The following is a 17,011-nucleotide window of genomic DNA, read 5'->3' on the forward strand; positions in this document are numbered from 1 at the left end:
TTTTGGGCCACCGTAGTTCTGTCATTTAGTTGGGCTCCCTCCTATTACTGTCTTCTAATAAACACCACACATTTTCCAGAAATTTATGTTTATTGCACACACAGAGAAGCTGGAATCATTTGCTCAATAAAGTGCAGCTTCTGAAGAACTAGGAGTCACCCTGTTCTCTCCTATCAACACCTTTACCCCCAAAATACATTCATTAGTGACACTGTCATTAATGGCGAAGGCAGTGGCACTGGAGCAAGGAAGGGGAAGGGGAGGGGGTAGCTCCCATCCCTAAAGCTTGCTTGATGGTACCAAAAGCAAGCAGTGTTCTCCCAACATTAATGCGACCTGCAGTATCTTTATTTAAGTGAATGATCCTAATGGGGCAGTCCCACATTTTCTGTAATGGTTCTTTTACTTTCCATAACCATGTTATTTTTAAATATAAAATATTTAATTCAAGAAATTTAATGTCTGATTTTGTTAATTTTTTTTAATAATTACAAGTTGCTGTTTATACAGCAAAGAACTGGAAGCCTTCCACGGCACCATAATCACCGTGTTACTGTAGGAAAATCACCTAATACAGCTATTTGTATTTTAGACATATCTTTAAGCTGTAATCTATTGCGTTTGTAATAGAATACATACATTTCATTTTTTTGGGCAGAAAGACTAATTTTTGAGCAGTGTCTGCTGGTGCCAGCCATACCCGATACACACATTTACATAGGTCAGTCATGAAATAACCTTATCACTCAAACTAAGCAAGAGCAGGTGTAAACCATCACCTTGTTGACCTGTTCTAGAAGGTCCAACTATTCCTACAGACTTGGCATTCAATACATGATTACAAATATATAACTGATTATCTTCCTTTCACAAAAGATTTTTGATGGGACTACCCCTCACTAGGATGCATTTCAAAGCAACACCTTTCTGCCAAACAAAGAGAAAAGTGAGCTTTGTGCCAGGTTGCAACCTCAGACGGTCGCTTCAATTATTATACCCCGTGACTGGTTGCTGAATGATGGTTGTTTTCGCTACCTACCCATTTCCCTGCATACAACAGGATTTTTTATAGTACAGATTATACAGGTATATATATCTTAATATACAGCTGTTTGATATACACAATATGGCTTTCTAAAATACACTCCATGGATTAAGATGGTGGCATTAGTGGGATATTTAATAGTAAATTAATAATAAAGTTCTGTGGGTTTAAACTATCCTAAGCAGCTGTATTGCGCCCTGATGGGCAATTGCTCCACTTCATAACATCTTCAAAAGGTTTGAATATGATAGTTACTTCCCCACTGAATAGCTAGGCCGAGTACCCAGACAATCAGCACAGATGGTGCAGGTATGCATATTAATCAGATTTTAACATGCACCCATGAATTCAGATTTTTTTTTTCCTGTGTCATTGGTACCTATGTCACAAATTATGCACAGATCACACAAGAAGGCTGCAGATTTGCTACAAGTGGGTCATTGATATCACATGATCCTACGTTAAGTTTAGTTTTTGCTAAAAAGGGAGCTGTAACTGTGCAACTATTACCTATAACAAATTGATCTCACATGCTACAATCGTAACCTCTTTCAATAATAGTTTATGTATAAATATACGTGTCAAATTTTTATAAGGGAAAACAAAAAGTCGGCAACTACTACATGACCCTCAACCATGACACTGTCACTGGATCATAATAGTCCTAAAGTAGACAATCTCCTTGACAAACCGCCTGCAGTTTGCTAAACCTACCAACTGGCTTAATTTGTTTTGGGCAGGAAATGCCTAACAGTGACTTCAGCTTCTCTGCAACTGTAACGACAACTGTTTCTGCCATTACAGTCCAGCTTCCGTGTTACGGAACAGGCGCTGGAAGTACCAACAGTTAAGTGATGATAAAGCGTGTTTGTCACTTACAATACAGTTACTAACAAGTGGTCATATCCTCACAGTCCTTAACATTGCCACTGATTTTTTTTTTCTTTTTATAAGTGATAGATGTCATTACTATATGCGTGGGAAGTTTGACCATATGTCCTCAACTAAAACCGATTCCTTATTTCAACATCTCAGGGGAGTTTGCCTGTGTTACATTATGAAATTGCTGATGTAACATAAAGCTTTAACATTTTGTGCACAAAATAACCCCTCTGTTGTTATGAGGGACTGTAGAAGATTGCTCTGCTCCTCAAGGGAAAGGAATAATGCAGCACAAATTAAAGGAGTGGGCACAATTTTTACTGTCAACCTCCTTTATAATTGCACACCATCAATTACCTGTCCCACTCTTTGCAGAGCAGGTGGATTATCCGCTTTCACTGTGTCACAAGTTAGCAGACAGCCGTCCCCTCCCAGGATCAGTATCTGGGGCACTGACCACTGAATCCTTCCTGCCCCCTAATGAGGCATCTCCTGCCGAGTCTGAAACACCAGCAACTGAACCAGATGAGGAAAGCTGGTGTGAAAGGGTCAACCGTGCAGGGACAGGAGCCCTTGGCCCAGATTGTGGACCAAACCCTCCTCCCTTAGCCCCTGGAGGAGTGAAGCTGCCAGCAGTTGAAGGGGGAGCTGGTGGGCTACGAAGCTGTGATGCCCCCTGCGGCAGCGAGGGCTGTGATGCAGACAGCGGGCGAGATTCACGGGTGAGCGTGCCAGAGTGTAAAGAATGGGTACTCTTGTAGACAGAAAGCCTATGAGGGGAAACAGAAGCGCCAGACTGAGTTAGAGATAATTGTGAACCTGTTTGGCCCTTTGCTGGATAGGCAAAGTTCTGGGAGACTCGTGGAGATTGTGAAGGTGGGCTGGGGATGACAGTGGTAGATCGACGTTGAGCTTGAAGTGGGGGAGGATGATGCTGCAACAGTTGGAGAGGTGGCTGGAACAGGGCTGGAGACAGAGAGAACGCCCCAGGCCCTCCTTGAGCATATTGTAGCCTTCTCATGATGCGGGGGGATCCCACCAGTGGGCTAGCCATAGGAGGACAAAAACTCATGGCTACAGCTTGTTGCAGGGTAGCTATGGCTGAAGTAACCTGCGGTTGCGGTGATGGAGGATTGCAGGTGGCATACATCCCCCCGCTAATTTGATGTAGTTCTGCCTGCTGCACCATTTCCCGGTCATACTTTACAATTTCCTGGATTATCTCATTCTCCTGATTGTTGAAGACTCCTGAATTCAGATCATGTTGAACCTTGTGCATGAGAATGGAGTTCTTCTTCCCTGCGGGTTAGATGAAAATATATTCCAGTTCATATGTTGAACATCAGGTTATATACAATGCACTTTGAGTAGCTTAATTTTATTTTGCTTGTAATCTGTCTAAAATTCTCAACCTGTCATAATATGTCACATCCGTCAATAAGGTAATACTTTTTATGCTATATGGTTAAGTGGTGAAGGTAGGGAGAAAATGGTGTACTCATGTAATAAACGAATAGAGAAAGGATGAGGTGGACCTGCAGATATCCTTACCAATCCTGTCCAGTCTGTCTATGGCCACGGTCTCAAATGCACGCCTCATCATTGGGTATTCCTCCAAAACCTCATTGAAATGATCCACAGAAAGAGAGTAGAGTCTGCAGTACGTATCAGCGCGGACACTGGCTGTGCGTCGGCCACGGGTCAACAGGCAGATCTCTGACCAGCAAAAAAACAATTACAATGTTTGATTCAGTGGGATTGCTACTTGTATATTCTCAAGGCATCTGAAATTAATGCCTCTTAAACACTGTCCATTAATACTGTACACCACTATGCAAGTGAATGCAATCCCTACACTGAAGCTAATGATTACCTGTTACTAAGCCAAGATATGCACTGCCACTTACAGTAAATTAAAAATACAAATAATAAAGTATGGGAAAATGTATTTTCTTACATACAAAATATACACCGATACCCAGTGGTGTAACTAGAAACCACAGCCCCCCGGTGCACAAATTGCCCAGGCCTCCCTTGACTTCATAAGCAACATGTCCCACAGTGCCATCTTTGTTGCCAAATAGTTGTAAGGGCCACATTTGCCCAAAACAGCTCATCAGTGCCCCCAAACAGCCTGCCTGTTTCATCTTTGACATCAAATGACCGTAAAAGCCTACATGTCACCTATTTTCCCAAAAAAACTTACACATTCATGTTAAATCATGTTAAGACACACACTTATACATACATTTTCATTCTAACATACATTCATACATACTCCCTTTCCCTACCCTCCCACTGACCAGCTTCCCTTACCTCACCTGCAGATTTCTCTCTGGTGCTTGCACCACCGTTCGAGCTGCCTCGCTTTTATATAATGTGACCCTGGTTGCATTTCTGCATCCCTGTGCGGGGGAACAATTTTGGACTGGCACAGGGAAGCAGAAACACAGCAGGGTCATGTAATGTGAGGTAAAAGTGTGACTGCTCGCACAGTGTACGATCACCAGAGTGGTAAGCTGTGGGCCATTGGAGTGTAGGGAGAGCAGCTTTAAAGGGGGCAAATGGCTAAAGACCATGGTTTGACACACCACTGCCAATACCATTTAGAATACAGCGTGCACACAAGGATAAAAGGAAGCCAGCAGCATTGCTTAAAGGGACACTACAGCCATCATTTGCACTTTAATGCATGAGATAACTGAGAGAGCCCTTTAAATGTACATGATGTCCCTATTAAAAATGCATAGATGGATTCCCAAGAATCCCCATTTGCATTTGCCTCTTTACCTACTCCTTGTTTTTTTTTTATCAGACAAACATATCAACTTACACCAATATGGTCCATCACTGGCTCAGTGAACACCCTTGGCTGATTCTTCAAGATATCTATGCAGAACCCCACTGATTTAATTGAAAGCTTTTCCTTTATATATTTATGTTTAATTATATTTATAATAAACATAAATATTCAAGTAACAGATTAAATTGTCCTCACACCAGAAACTCCTGACACGTCTTGCTGGTGGCCAAGGTCTGCACTGGTAGGAAGTGGAAATGTTGAACTCCTACCCTCCAGGAAGTATTATATTCTCTGGCTACAACACACACTTAAATGATGGCAAACACTATGCCTATGAGCGTCTGGGAGAGTTGGGATGCTTTCTACTCCTGCATTTATGGCCCAACGCCAAGTGATTTCATTCTTGGGAACATGAAATGTACCTGTGATGTCTGTATATTGTATTTCTGACAGCTTGTGTCACCAATTTTACGCTGTTTCTTTTTCTCCTTTATTATCTTACCAATATAAAATATAAATATAATATATTCAATATAAACTTTAAGTGAAAAAATAGGCAGCTACACCCTATAGAAGTAACATTTTGTCTGGAGACTTTTCCCACTCTAAGGATTTTTTTCCTGCAGATATTTTTTTCAGGCCCATCTATTACTAATTACAACCGTGACAACAGTTCTCAAACTATTTGTCCAAGATAAGTAACCATATTTGAATATTTATTTAAAAGATTACCATTACAAACAGTACATGGAAAATGTACAAACTTTAAAATGTTAAATATATCAAACGCATTTGTGTCTGTATGCTACATGCACCTATGGATGCACTCTTATACATACTGGTATTATGCAATGAATATTTTTACTCGAGGTAAGAAAATAATCACTGTTCTTTTAGCTCCATCTTTAACAGTTGATTTCTGGGTCACAAAGGACCAAAGCAAAACTGGCCCTGCATCACAAGTTAGGAGTGCCGGGAGATGCATGGGATTGCAAAGAACATCTTACCTCCAAAGTATGACCCATCTGACAGCTTGACCTCCTTGTTGCCTTTGGTAAGGACACTAACCACTCCATGTTGAATGAAGTACATCTTCTTTCCAATGGTTCCTTCACGAATGATGTAATCTGTCGGCTGGAAAACTTCAAACTTCAGTTTGGTCAGCATGGCTGTCACAAAGCAGGGGTCAGCATTGGCAAAGAGTGGCATAGATGCTACAAGCTTCCGGCAGTTAAAGTTCACAATTTCCTAGTAACAAGAAAAAAACAGAAATTGAAAGAGGACATCATATAGGAAACAACTGTAGTGCTGGGGGGAAATGATGAAAGGAGAATATAGGAAATAGCATATTAAACAGCATATTAACAGCATATTAAATTAGAAAAAAAACATTTTACCCATATCTTACAACCCAAAACAATGCTTGTCCATTGCATCACAGCTAAATTTTATTCTTATACCTGCAGACATGTGCAGGCACTCACTCCTAACATTACCCATGTGTAAAAGCTTCCAAGCAATCACCTCTCGCAGGGGTTCATTAAGTTCCTCTAGGATGCTGTCTTCATCAAACATCTTGCCCTGGTAACGATGCTCATAATAATCATGTATCCTTTGGCGAAAATCAGCTGGCAGCTTATGAAAGGACATGTACTGTTCCACTTGCTTGTACTATTGAGAAATGGAAGAAATACATGTAATTATGGAGAGATATACCATGGGGATGAAGTCATACCACCATGCAATCAAAAGTGGGAAGGCATGAAGTACTTTTAATCCCCGTTCCTAGCCCGCACCTCCTCACCTTCTCTTGATATTGCCTTCGGGAAGAGTCCAGTGACTGGATAAGAGCCGTGGCATGTCCTATGAACATGGCATAGCATGTAGCGCCCACTATCATGCTCAGCATGGTGAGCCAGATGTCAGACATGCTCTCGGGAGCCTGGCGCCCATACCCGATGCACAGCATGTGGCTCATGGCTTTGAACAGGGCGAAGGAGTACAACTCACTCCATGTGTCGTTCTGCACAAGGGCACAAACAGGAAGACAGAGTTATCATCCAGCATTTAGTAAATGCCCATCCCTCTTCTGCCAGCTAGGAAGGAAGCAAGCACAGTGAGAGAAACTGGTGCACATGTGCCTGTGCTGACAATATGTGGCATGAATGAAGCATGCCACAAATGTGCATACATATGTAGTGTGCAAGGACACGCCCCCAAGGTCTCATGTAAAGATGCATGCTGCAACCATCCAGGAGCACGCATCTGGTTTGTGCACACACGTGTGCAAAACACGGTGTCTAACACTCATGCACTAATATGATGCGTCTCTCTGACAGATCCAATACATCGCCCTGGACCCAACTAAAGAACACACATTACCCAACTTAGAAGAACGAAGATATGCTTGAGCTGGGATTACTGAAAGGAGAGTGAAAGAGGATGGAGAGGAGAGTTTTAGCAAGACAACAAGGTGAAAAGAGGGTATGGCTGAGAATACTGACAAGTATGGAAAACAGTGCATTACAGTAAAGAAATGGGGATTATGTGGAGATTGTAGAAGTAAAGTCAACAAAACAATGTAAAGGAAAAAAAAACAGCAGAAGTGAGATCAGAAAATATGGGGAGAGCTACGGGGGTAAAAAGTAACAAGTGTAAAATGGAATAAAAAGGGTAATATTAAAAAAAAAAGGAACAGGTGGAAATAATAAGAAAACAAAGACACAGCAAATACATTATGATAAAAGAATAACAAAATTAGAAAGGAAAAAGTGGGGGCAGATAAAAATCTATTCATTTTCCTGTGCTGAGCTGTTCATTTGCAGCGCAGACACACACCAAGTTACTGATCCCTCTCTTTTGGGCACTACCCAGGCCCTCTGTGAATTCTCAAGTGCCAGCTTGCAGCTTCTTGGCACCTGTCTCATGTGACAAGCATGATCAAAGTAGGAGCTTCAAGGACTTAACTCCTACTCTACCTGACACAAGAACATTCAACTTTCCTAGCAGATTAGCTTGAGTTCCAGAAGATCTTGACAGGATAACCAAGCCAGCATTGGAATTCCATGGCCTCAAATTAGTGTAATTTAGTGCTTAAGGATCTTTTATCACGTATAACAATCTCTGCAAGGTGCTACATCATGACCATATATATTATTGTTTATTAATTTTTTTACATACAAACCGGCAGGAGCAGAATTGCATTATGAGAGGTAGCAAAGACAAATGTGATAGAAAGTAACGGAGTAAATGGCACTTACCACCATTCTGTTTATAGAGACCCAGCAGTTACTGGGGAAATCCTGGAGCATAGGAACTAGAAATTGAAGACACCCATCCCAATGGCAGAGGAGCAGCATCATAGCAATCAGGTTGATAATCCGCATCACTGCGCTGGCAAGATCATAAGTCATGTGGAAAACCTGCAAAGAGACCAGTGCGAATGCTTAGCATATAAGCAAATATACATGTAGGAACTTGCTTTCTTTAAATTAGACTTCTGAAGTCATGATTCGCTGAGACGGATTGCAAAATGTAAAGCAGTCATAAAGCTAATGTGTCAATTGGGTTATAACTCCGTGAATACTCTATGCATAATAAAGGGCCATTCCCTGGAAATTTATATGCAAGAATTGAGCCTAAATAATCCAAATAGGTGACTTTCAAGAAACCTTACTTCTTTACACAGTGTGGTCCAAGCTATTCTTGGAACTAAAGCTAAATTGGCCCTTCATAATGTAAAGTGAAAACGGCAAGAAGAAAATGGCAACTCGTCGGCAAACTCTCGTACCAACTCCCTCTTTAGAGAATAAACCCAAACAGCGGCCCGGAAATGGGCTTCTCATGTCTTTATGACTGTGACAAGGTGCCTATAGCATAAAACATATTTTGATTCCTTGATCTGCTGGTGTACTGCAAGTCTGTTGGATTATGAATAAAGCGTGTTAAACTCAAAGTTTTGTCAATAGTTGTTTTCATGGCTCTGTATGACATTGAGTGGCCTCCTTTGTCTCCATGTATTGATTGAAAGTTGTTTGCAGCAGAAGTACTGCCAGTGAGCCCACTGATATCCATCCTGCTTGGCAGTACATAATTCATGACAACACCAGTCGATTTTGACAAGTTAAGATTTTCTATAGTGGTTCAGTAGTTCATTAATAGGCATTTAAATTAGTAGAGGGGTCAATGAGATGCAAGAGGGTAACACTACTTTCCCCCTGTTGCAAACGGGAAAAACCAAACAGGTGGGTCAGCAGGGAGTAGAGAAATCCTAACTGCTTTACAGGGACTATGTTTAGGGCAGTTGGTAAAAGAGCCAACAAGTAAGAAAGATGTGTTAGATTTAGTATTTACAAATGGATGTCACTTGTAGGGGTGTGAACTAACCTATAAAAATATATGGTTCGATGGGGTAAATTGAATTGGCCGTCTTCAAGGATGTCCCAAAAAGTACATGGGACAGGATTACCAGATTTGGAAAGAATAGTTTTCCAAATTCTGCCCCCATGTCCTATTTGGGTCATATTTGAAGCCAGATGATTCAATATACCACATCAAACCATACTTGTTTGAAAACCATACTTGTTTGAAAACTAGACACCTCAGAGTATTTCAAATAGTGGTATTTTAACATTCACCATGTACTAATTTTACCACCAGCCTTTGCCAAAGTTTGTGGAAGTATTTTTTTTTTCTCACACAAATTGTACTTTAGGTGTGAATTTCAAGCCATTAGTATTTATGTCACTGACAAACAACACCCCAATGTGTGTTCAGCAACATCTTCTGAGTACAATGATACCACCAATGCATGGGCTTGATGGATCGTTTGGGGGCTAAAAGGGTACATTTATTTTCTTTTCATTTTGACATCTGGCTCGTGCCCATGTCCTATTTGGGCATATTTTTTAAAAAAACTAGACACCTCATTGGTGATTGAAATGCTAGTATTTTTTTTTTTTAAATTTAAATTTTTTCTTTATTTTCAACAATTTTTTTTAGTCGTTTCCAATACATCGTGCAAGTACAAAAGAACAAGCTTTCATCGTACAAGTACAAAAGAACAAGCTTTTTTCCTGGCGGACACGTAGAACAAGGTCCTCAAATTTAGAAAATGTACAGGGTAACATGACACGTACATGCATAGATAAAATAAACATAGCGACATCTAGGACACTCAAAACTCAGTCATGAGCTAGGAGAGGTCAATAGTAACAAAGAAACGGGAAAGGATGCACACGACATCCCCTCAAAACAAAAGATACTCGACCATTAACGCAAGACTAGAAAGCGCTGATGATGGAAACAACCTAGGCTTCGAAACACTTTGCGTTGAAGCTAAAAATAAAAATAAAAGGAAATAAACAACCAACAGGCAAGGATTTATAGGGCTCTAGTCAGGCACAATGGTAAATCAAAGACAGCTATAGTCAGGTAAAATAGAGAGCCGTCCAATAATCACTAAATAAAAAAAAAAGAATAATAAATTGTAAGGTAAGTAGAGACCGGTCGCAACACATCAATAGACACCAATCCTCTCAAGCTTGCCACATGGGCGAGAGACGAATTTGGGGCCAGGGAGCCCAAATTTTCATGAACAATGGGAACATTTGGTCATTTTGGAAAGACATACGTTCCAGAACATGAATATGGTCAAGATAATGTAGGACCTCTGAGAGGCGAGGAGGCGCAGGCGATTTCCAGTTACGAGCAATTGATAATTTAACAGACAAAAAAAAATGAATAACTAATTTCCGAACAGGCGAGGGAGTATCATCTGGAAACATATGAAGTAGTGCCAACTGCGGGGTGCGAGGAAGAGGAAAGTGTAATTCAGACTCAAGTATATAAAATACCTTCCCCCAAAGGTCCTGAATGGGGGGACAAGACCACCAGACGTGCAGCATGGATCCAACATCTGGACAACCTTTCCAGCATAGCGGAGAGCAAGAGGGGAACATATGGGCCAACCTTTGCGGGGTGAGGTACCACCTACACGCCAGTTTCTTTTGGAGCTCAATATGGTTAAAACAATGAGAGACACCCCGCATGGATTCTTCGGAATCCAACCAAGTTTCAAGGGAAAAGGTAGATTGCAAATCACGTTCCCAAGCTAACATTTGGGGGAGTTTATTTTCCCAAAGGCACATCAACAGGGAAACATAGCACTGCGAAATCATGCCCCTGAAGGAGGAGGTTTTAGTGCACATATGAACAATAGGGTCATCAGAAAGAATGTTAACCGTGTATGAGGGGGAATGTGAGAGCAGGAAGTGTCGTATTTGCAGGAATTTGTAAAATTCAGAGGTAGGTATCACATAATCAGAGCTGACATCAGAGAACGATCGCAGAGAACCCTTATCATAAAGGTCACCCACCCTCAGGAGCATCTTATTTTGCCAACAATGAAGTCGCAGTTCCGGGATCAGGAGTTCTAGGGAAGTAAGCGGGGTAGCCCTAGTAATGTGGAATAGAGAAGGTCGGCGTCTAGCTAATTCAGACCATATCTGGAACGAGCAAAGCGTGGTGGGAGGGAGTGGAAATAATCGCGGCCGAAAACGAGGCTTAAGCCACAATAATTGGGAAACCGAATAGGGGCGAACAAGGCAATTCTCCTGTGTGACCCATTGAGGAAGGTTTGCTCTATAATGAAACAAAATTGTCTGAGAAAGGATAGTGGCACGATGATAAGTTCGAATGTCCGGGGCCCCCAAACCTCCCCTAAACCTAGGGGAATAGAAAGCACTCCTAGAAATGCGCGACCTGCCCTTGACATTGATAAAAGAGTCCAAGGTCGCTTGCATGTGGAATAAAAATGAACGGGGAATATTGGTCGGGACTGCCCTAAAGACGTATAGTAGTTTCGGTAAAACCATCATTTTCACTGAAGATATACGGCCAAGCCATGAAAGGTCAAAAGACCGCCACTTCTGAAGGTCAAGAAGAATTTGTTTCCAGAGAGACCGAATATTGAAATCATGTAATTTAGCTATAGTGCGAGGTAACTTAACGCCTAGATAGGAAAGATAATCTTTCCTCCAGTCAAAGGCATATAAAAGTTGAAGCGAGGCAGACAACTGGTTATGTAAGTTAAGAGACATCGCCTGAGTTTTATGTACGTTGATTTTATGATACGAGATAGCAGCATATTGCTGAAATTGATGAAGCAACGCCGGAAGGGAGATGGAGGGATTTGTGAGTGAGGCCAAAATATCATCTGCAAAGAGCCCTAAAGTAATGTCCTTGCCCACTGTAGAGGGAAAGCCCGAAATCTGTGCATCTGAACGAATACGCTGAGCCAAAGGCTCCAGCGCCAAGGTGTAAAGAAGTGGAGAGAGCGGGCAGCCCTGGCGCGTCCCATTAGAAATGGAAAACGGGGAAGAAATAAAACCCGAAAAAGAAACTGAGGCCGAGGGAGAGGAATATAGAGCCATAATTGAACGAATTAAGAAAGGCGGAAAAGCAAATTTGGAAAGGACCGACGATAAAAACACCCAATGGAGACGGTCAAAAGCCTTTTCCGCGTCAAAAGATAATAAAACACTCGGAATCTGATCATGAGAAGCTTTCCATAAAACATTAATAAATTTACGGGTGTTGTCATTTGCCTGTCTATGGCGTACAAAACCAACTTGGTCTGAATGAAGAAGGGAAGGGAGTATTAAAGAAAGCCTATTAGCAATAATTTTGGCGTAGAGTTTGACATCATTATTTAACAATGAAATCGGGCGAAAATGTTCACATTTATCAGCAGGTTTTCCCGGCTTAGGGATTGTAACGATATGGGCATATAAGTTTTCGGAAGGGATATGACCCTTAGACATAAAGGAGCGAAAAAGGGACAGGAGATGCGGGCCCAATACTGAGAAAAAAGTTTTATAATAATAACATGTTAAGCCATCAGGACCCGGAGCTGAATTTTTCTTCAACATCCGGACTGTGGAATGAAGTTCATCTAGTTCCAAAGGGACTCCCAATTGAGAGATCATCTCTGCAGTAAGAGTGGGCAAAGATACGGAGGAAAGGTATGTATTAATAGATTCAACCGTGGGTTGAGGAGTAGAGGGATCATCCCGAAGGTTATATAAGGAGGAGTAAAAATCGGCAAACCTATCAGCAATATGGGAAGGGTTTTTAAGTGGGAGTCCATTAGAGGATAAAACAAACTGAGGACGCGCCAGGGTCGCCGAGTGTCGAAGTTTGTTTGCCAACATAGAGTCAGCTTTGTTGCCCTTGGAGTAGAAGCGTTGGCGCAAGCGCAACAGCATCTGGGATGTAAGTTCAGCCTGAATCGTGGAGAGTTGGAGCTTAACCGAAGCGATTTCAGCAAGCACCTGGTCCGAGGGGGTTTGTTTATTAAGGGTTTCAAGGTCATAAAGTCTCAAAAGCAAGGAATCTTTATCGGTGACTTGTGCTTTTTGTTTCTTTAAATGGGAGGCGATACTGATAAATTTACCTCTAATGACCGCCTTATGGGCATTCCATAGCGTTTCTATCGAAGTATGGGGGTCTTGGTTTTCCTGAAAGTATAAAGCTAACTGTGATTGGACCTGAGCCTTTAATGATTCATCAGAGAGTATGGAGTTATTGAGGCGCCAAGATCCCTTACCAATAAAAGAATGAGCGACCTGCAACGACAAAGTCACAGGCGCATGATCCGACCAATTGATAACACCGATAGAGCAGTCCCGAACCAGTTGGAGTGTCAGTTTGTCAACTAAAATAAGGTCAATTCTCGTGTAGGATTTATGCATTGCCGAAAAGAAAGAATAATCCCTGACCAAAGGATGATGGAGGCGCCACACATCATACATTTGAAAGGAGTGCAACAACTTAGTGAGAGAAGAAGCCAGAGATTTCACCCTCTTACCATAATTGCCCCCAAAAGTAGTAGAAGTGTCTAATAGCGGGTCTAGGAGAGCATTAAGGTCGCCGCACATAAGCAGACGGCCTCTCTTAAGGCGGTCAATCTTGGACAGTAACTTTGTGACAAAGTGTAACTGTGAAGTGTTTGGTGTGTAGAAGGAGACCAAGGTATATTCTGTGGAATTAATGATGCAAGTAATAATCAGAAATCTGCCCTGGGGGTCAACCGCTTGTTTGATAAGCTGGAATGAAAGGTGTTTGGAGAGAAAAATAGAAACCCCCGCCTTACATGTTGCGGCCATCGAATGAAATTGCCACGGGAAATCTTTTTGAAAACAACTCGGGGGCTTAGATTGTTTAAAATGTGTTTCTTGGATGCATAAAATGTGAGCGTTAGCTTTTTTAGCTTCTGAGTACAGCATCCTACGTTTGTATGGTGTATTAAGCCCATTCACATTGAGGGACATTAATTTAATGGTCGCCATAATTTAAAACTAGGAATAACAGAAAAAGGGAGCTGTACAACCCGCAAGTAATGCAGAACAACGGAGACCCCCAAGGAAGATCACCAAGGACAGTAACAAAAGAACAGCGCGACCGGTCTCTAAAAAAAAAGGAAAACAAAAAACAGCACACAATAAGGAAAATAGAATCAAAAATGTGGACGTAGTAGGTCACAATATCCAGGAAATAGTTATAATCATACCAGATAGCAGAAGGCCAACTTTGCATGGACAGAGCACCATAACGGGTGCCCGATAATTGATCCAAGCCAAAACAGTAACGTTTAAACCAAAACATTATGAAGAGAACAAAGGTACGAAACTTGCGGCCCAACGAGCTGGAAGCCGCAGAAGGGGGTGGTAGACAGAAAGCCCTGTGGGTCAGGCACACAGGGGATGAGAAAAGAGATTTACCTGAGAAGAAGAAAAGGGTGTGACGGAGGAGCCCCCCAGTGGAAATAATGTAAGAAATGAAATATCGTGAAAAGGAATGAACCATGGTGTATGGAAACCTGGGAAGAGAAAGAAGAAGAAGAAAAAAAAAAAAAAAAAAAAAAAAAAAAAAAAAAAAAAAAAAAAAAAAAAAATTTGTTGTTTTGTAGATCGTATATATATATGTGTGTGCGCAGTTGTGTGCATTGGGCCTGAAGTAAGTAGCAGCCCAAAAGAGAAAGGCAAATAGTGCCCCACTCCCTCTGGAGTCCCTCAACGAGAGAAGAAGCAGGAGAGAGAGGAGAGACTCCCAGGTATATATAGCAAATACGATCAGTGTGAGGGAAGTAGTAGAATACAAAACAACGACAGATAAAAGAAGATTAAAACAAAAACAAGTAAACAGCATAAGAAAAGGTCACAATATCTCACACATATGATGATACGTGCCATCGGTACGGTCCAGGTATCAGGAACACAGTTACAGTCCGGGTATCAGGAACATAGTCAACCCGAGTGTATAACGAGTTTAGGCATGAGCCGGTAACAAACTCAAGCCGTCGAAAAGTGACTTCATTGCGCAGAAATCCCAGGCAGCCGGAGGAACACAATCACCAGAACCAGCTAGCAAGGTAGAAGTCAACGGAAAATATGTGCCGAAATGAAAAAAAAAAAAAAAAAAAAAAAAAAAAAAAAAAAAAAAAAACCCCGGACGATGTTAGGGATCCGTCGTCGTGTAGATGCGAAGAGATGCAAGGTAGGTACATCTATGAAACCGGACGCTTAGAAGACGGTGTAGACCATTCTCTAGCCAACCGCTTAGGCGAAGATGAAGAGGATCGAGTCACCGGCAACGTGGAAGGTAGATTCGGGTGCAACACATCCAAGCCCCATTCTGATAACAATTTTGCACCTTCTTTAGGGGACCGAATCAAATGCGAAGCTCCGTCCTTAGTGAGGAAAAGGCGAGTAGGGAAACCCCATTTATAGGAAATCTTGTGGGATCGTAGAACAGCCGTGATCTCAGAGAAGGATTTCCTTTGTTGTAAGGTATATTGAGAGAGGTCATTAAAAAATTGTAGGTGATGATATTGTTCAGGAACATCAGAGTTGAACCTCACTTTCGACATAAACCTCTCTTTGATTTCATAGTAATGAACACGGAGAATCACATCACGGGGGGGAGAGCCTTTCAGCGAGGCAGGTCGTGGTAGACGGTGAATACGGTCAATGCAAACCTCTTCCGAGCTTGAGAAATTCAGCACAGCACGTATGAGAGAAGTGACATACGAACGTAAGTTGTCCGGCGAAACATCTTCCGAAATACCTCGAATGCGGATATTATTTCTACGCGATCGGTCTTCCAAATCGCTCAATTTGAGCCGTAGAGAGTCCACTTCGGATTGAAGTGAATCGCAAACATCAACCACCGTGTTGTGAGCAGTGGAGAAGTCCTCCATTTTGTCTTCCAGATGGTGTGTGCGTTCTCCCAAATCGTGTAGGTCCTTTTGGACGGCAGCAAAGGTGGCCTCAATATCTTGACGAAACTTGTGTCTCATGTCTTCCAGTAAAAGCTTCATCGTTGTGATAGTGACAACCTGATTTTCAGTGTCATCAGGAGAGGGAGACGGCGAAGTCGGCGGCTCAGCAGTATCTGGAAATAGCGTGGTCTCCTCCTCCCCCTCACCCACACGAGCAGAGGCCACAGCGCGGGAAGCCGTCTTCCTCTTCGGTTTTGGCTCAAAAAAACCAGGTAGGTTTTGAGATGACGAACGGTTCTTGTGTACCGACATCACAGAAGTAAAGTGGAAGCGGAAAGTTATCCACCAGGTTCCAAAAACGCCAAATAAGTAGTATAAATTGAATAAAATCGGAGGAGCTCCTCTATCATGCGACCTACTCCTTAGCCATCCAAGCCACGCCCCGAAATGCTAGTATTTTAACTCTTTCCATGCCAGGATCTTTAGGAAGATACAGCACTAAACTTTTTTTTTCTTTCTCGAAACGGTATGGTTCCCCTGATGGTGACAGCACTACATAATTATTTTTAAATGTTACCAAATATTTTTGTATTTATTTTTACTAATCACATTGTGATTAGTAATCTGGGCTTAATTGACTGCATGGTTGAATGCAGTACTTGTATTCAACCTGCAGGGAGAGCCCAGAGTTCCACATAAGGTCTGGAGAGACCCTCTTGGAAACTTGTTTATTTTTTATTTAGGCAAAATCTCTCACAGTGGCGACCGCCTCCTAAACTCTCTTAGCAGACAACATTGAAGGCTCGGGGGGGGGCACACTCTGCCACCTACAGACCAGTAAGTCTTATACCAGTAGTTGGTAAATTAATGGAAATCATGGTAAAGGAAAGGCTAGTTCAGCATGTGCTTATTGTAGGCGGATCTTGTCCATCTAAATTTATTTTTTCGATCGCTTAACTAAAATAATAGACCAGAGAGGAGCAATCCATATAGCCTACCT

At 41.9% G+C, this 17,011-nt stretch overlaps 1 protein-coding gene across 1 annotated transcript in view; it reads right to left on the reverse strand.

Moving 5' to 3' along the window:
• Window positions 1-848: 848 nt before the first annotated feature.
• HCN2 (hyperpolarization activated cyclic nucleotide gated potassium and sodium channel 2) overlaps window positions 849-17,011 on the reverse strand; it is a 39,581-nt gene continuing 23,418 nt past the window's right edge. The window contains exons 3-8 of the mRNA XM_053465250.1: window positions 7,991-8,152; window positions 6,535-6,753; window positions 6,255-6,401; window positions 5,738-5,978; window positions 3,479-3,643; window positions 849-3,226 (exon numbers count right to left, since the gene is read on the reverse strand). Of these exons, the coding sequence (XP_053321225.1) occupies window positions 2,331-3,226; window positions 3,479-3,643; window positions 5,738-5,978; window positions 6,255-6,401; window positions 6,535-6,753; window positions 7,991-8,152 (1,830 nt within the window). The 3' untranslated portion in view covers window positions 849-2,330. The remainder of the gene's footprint in view (window positions 3,227-3,478; window positions 3,644-5,737; window positions 5,979-6,254; window positions 6,402-6,534; window positions 6,754-7,990; window positions 8,153-17,011) is intronic.

This window comes from Spea bombifrons, chromosome 1 (genome assembly GCF_027358695.1).
Source record: "Spea bombifrons isolate aSpeBom1 chromosome 1, aSpeBom1.2.pri, whole genome shotgun sequence".
Classification (NCBI taxonomy): domain Eukaryota; kingdom Metazoa; phylum Chordata; class Amphibia; order Anura; family Pelobatidae; genus Spea; species Spea bombifrons.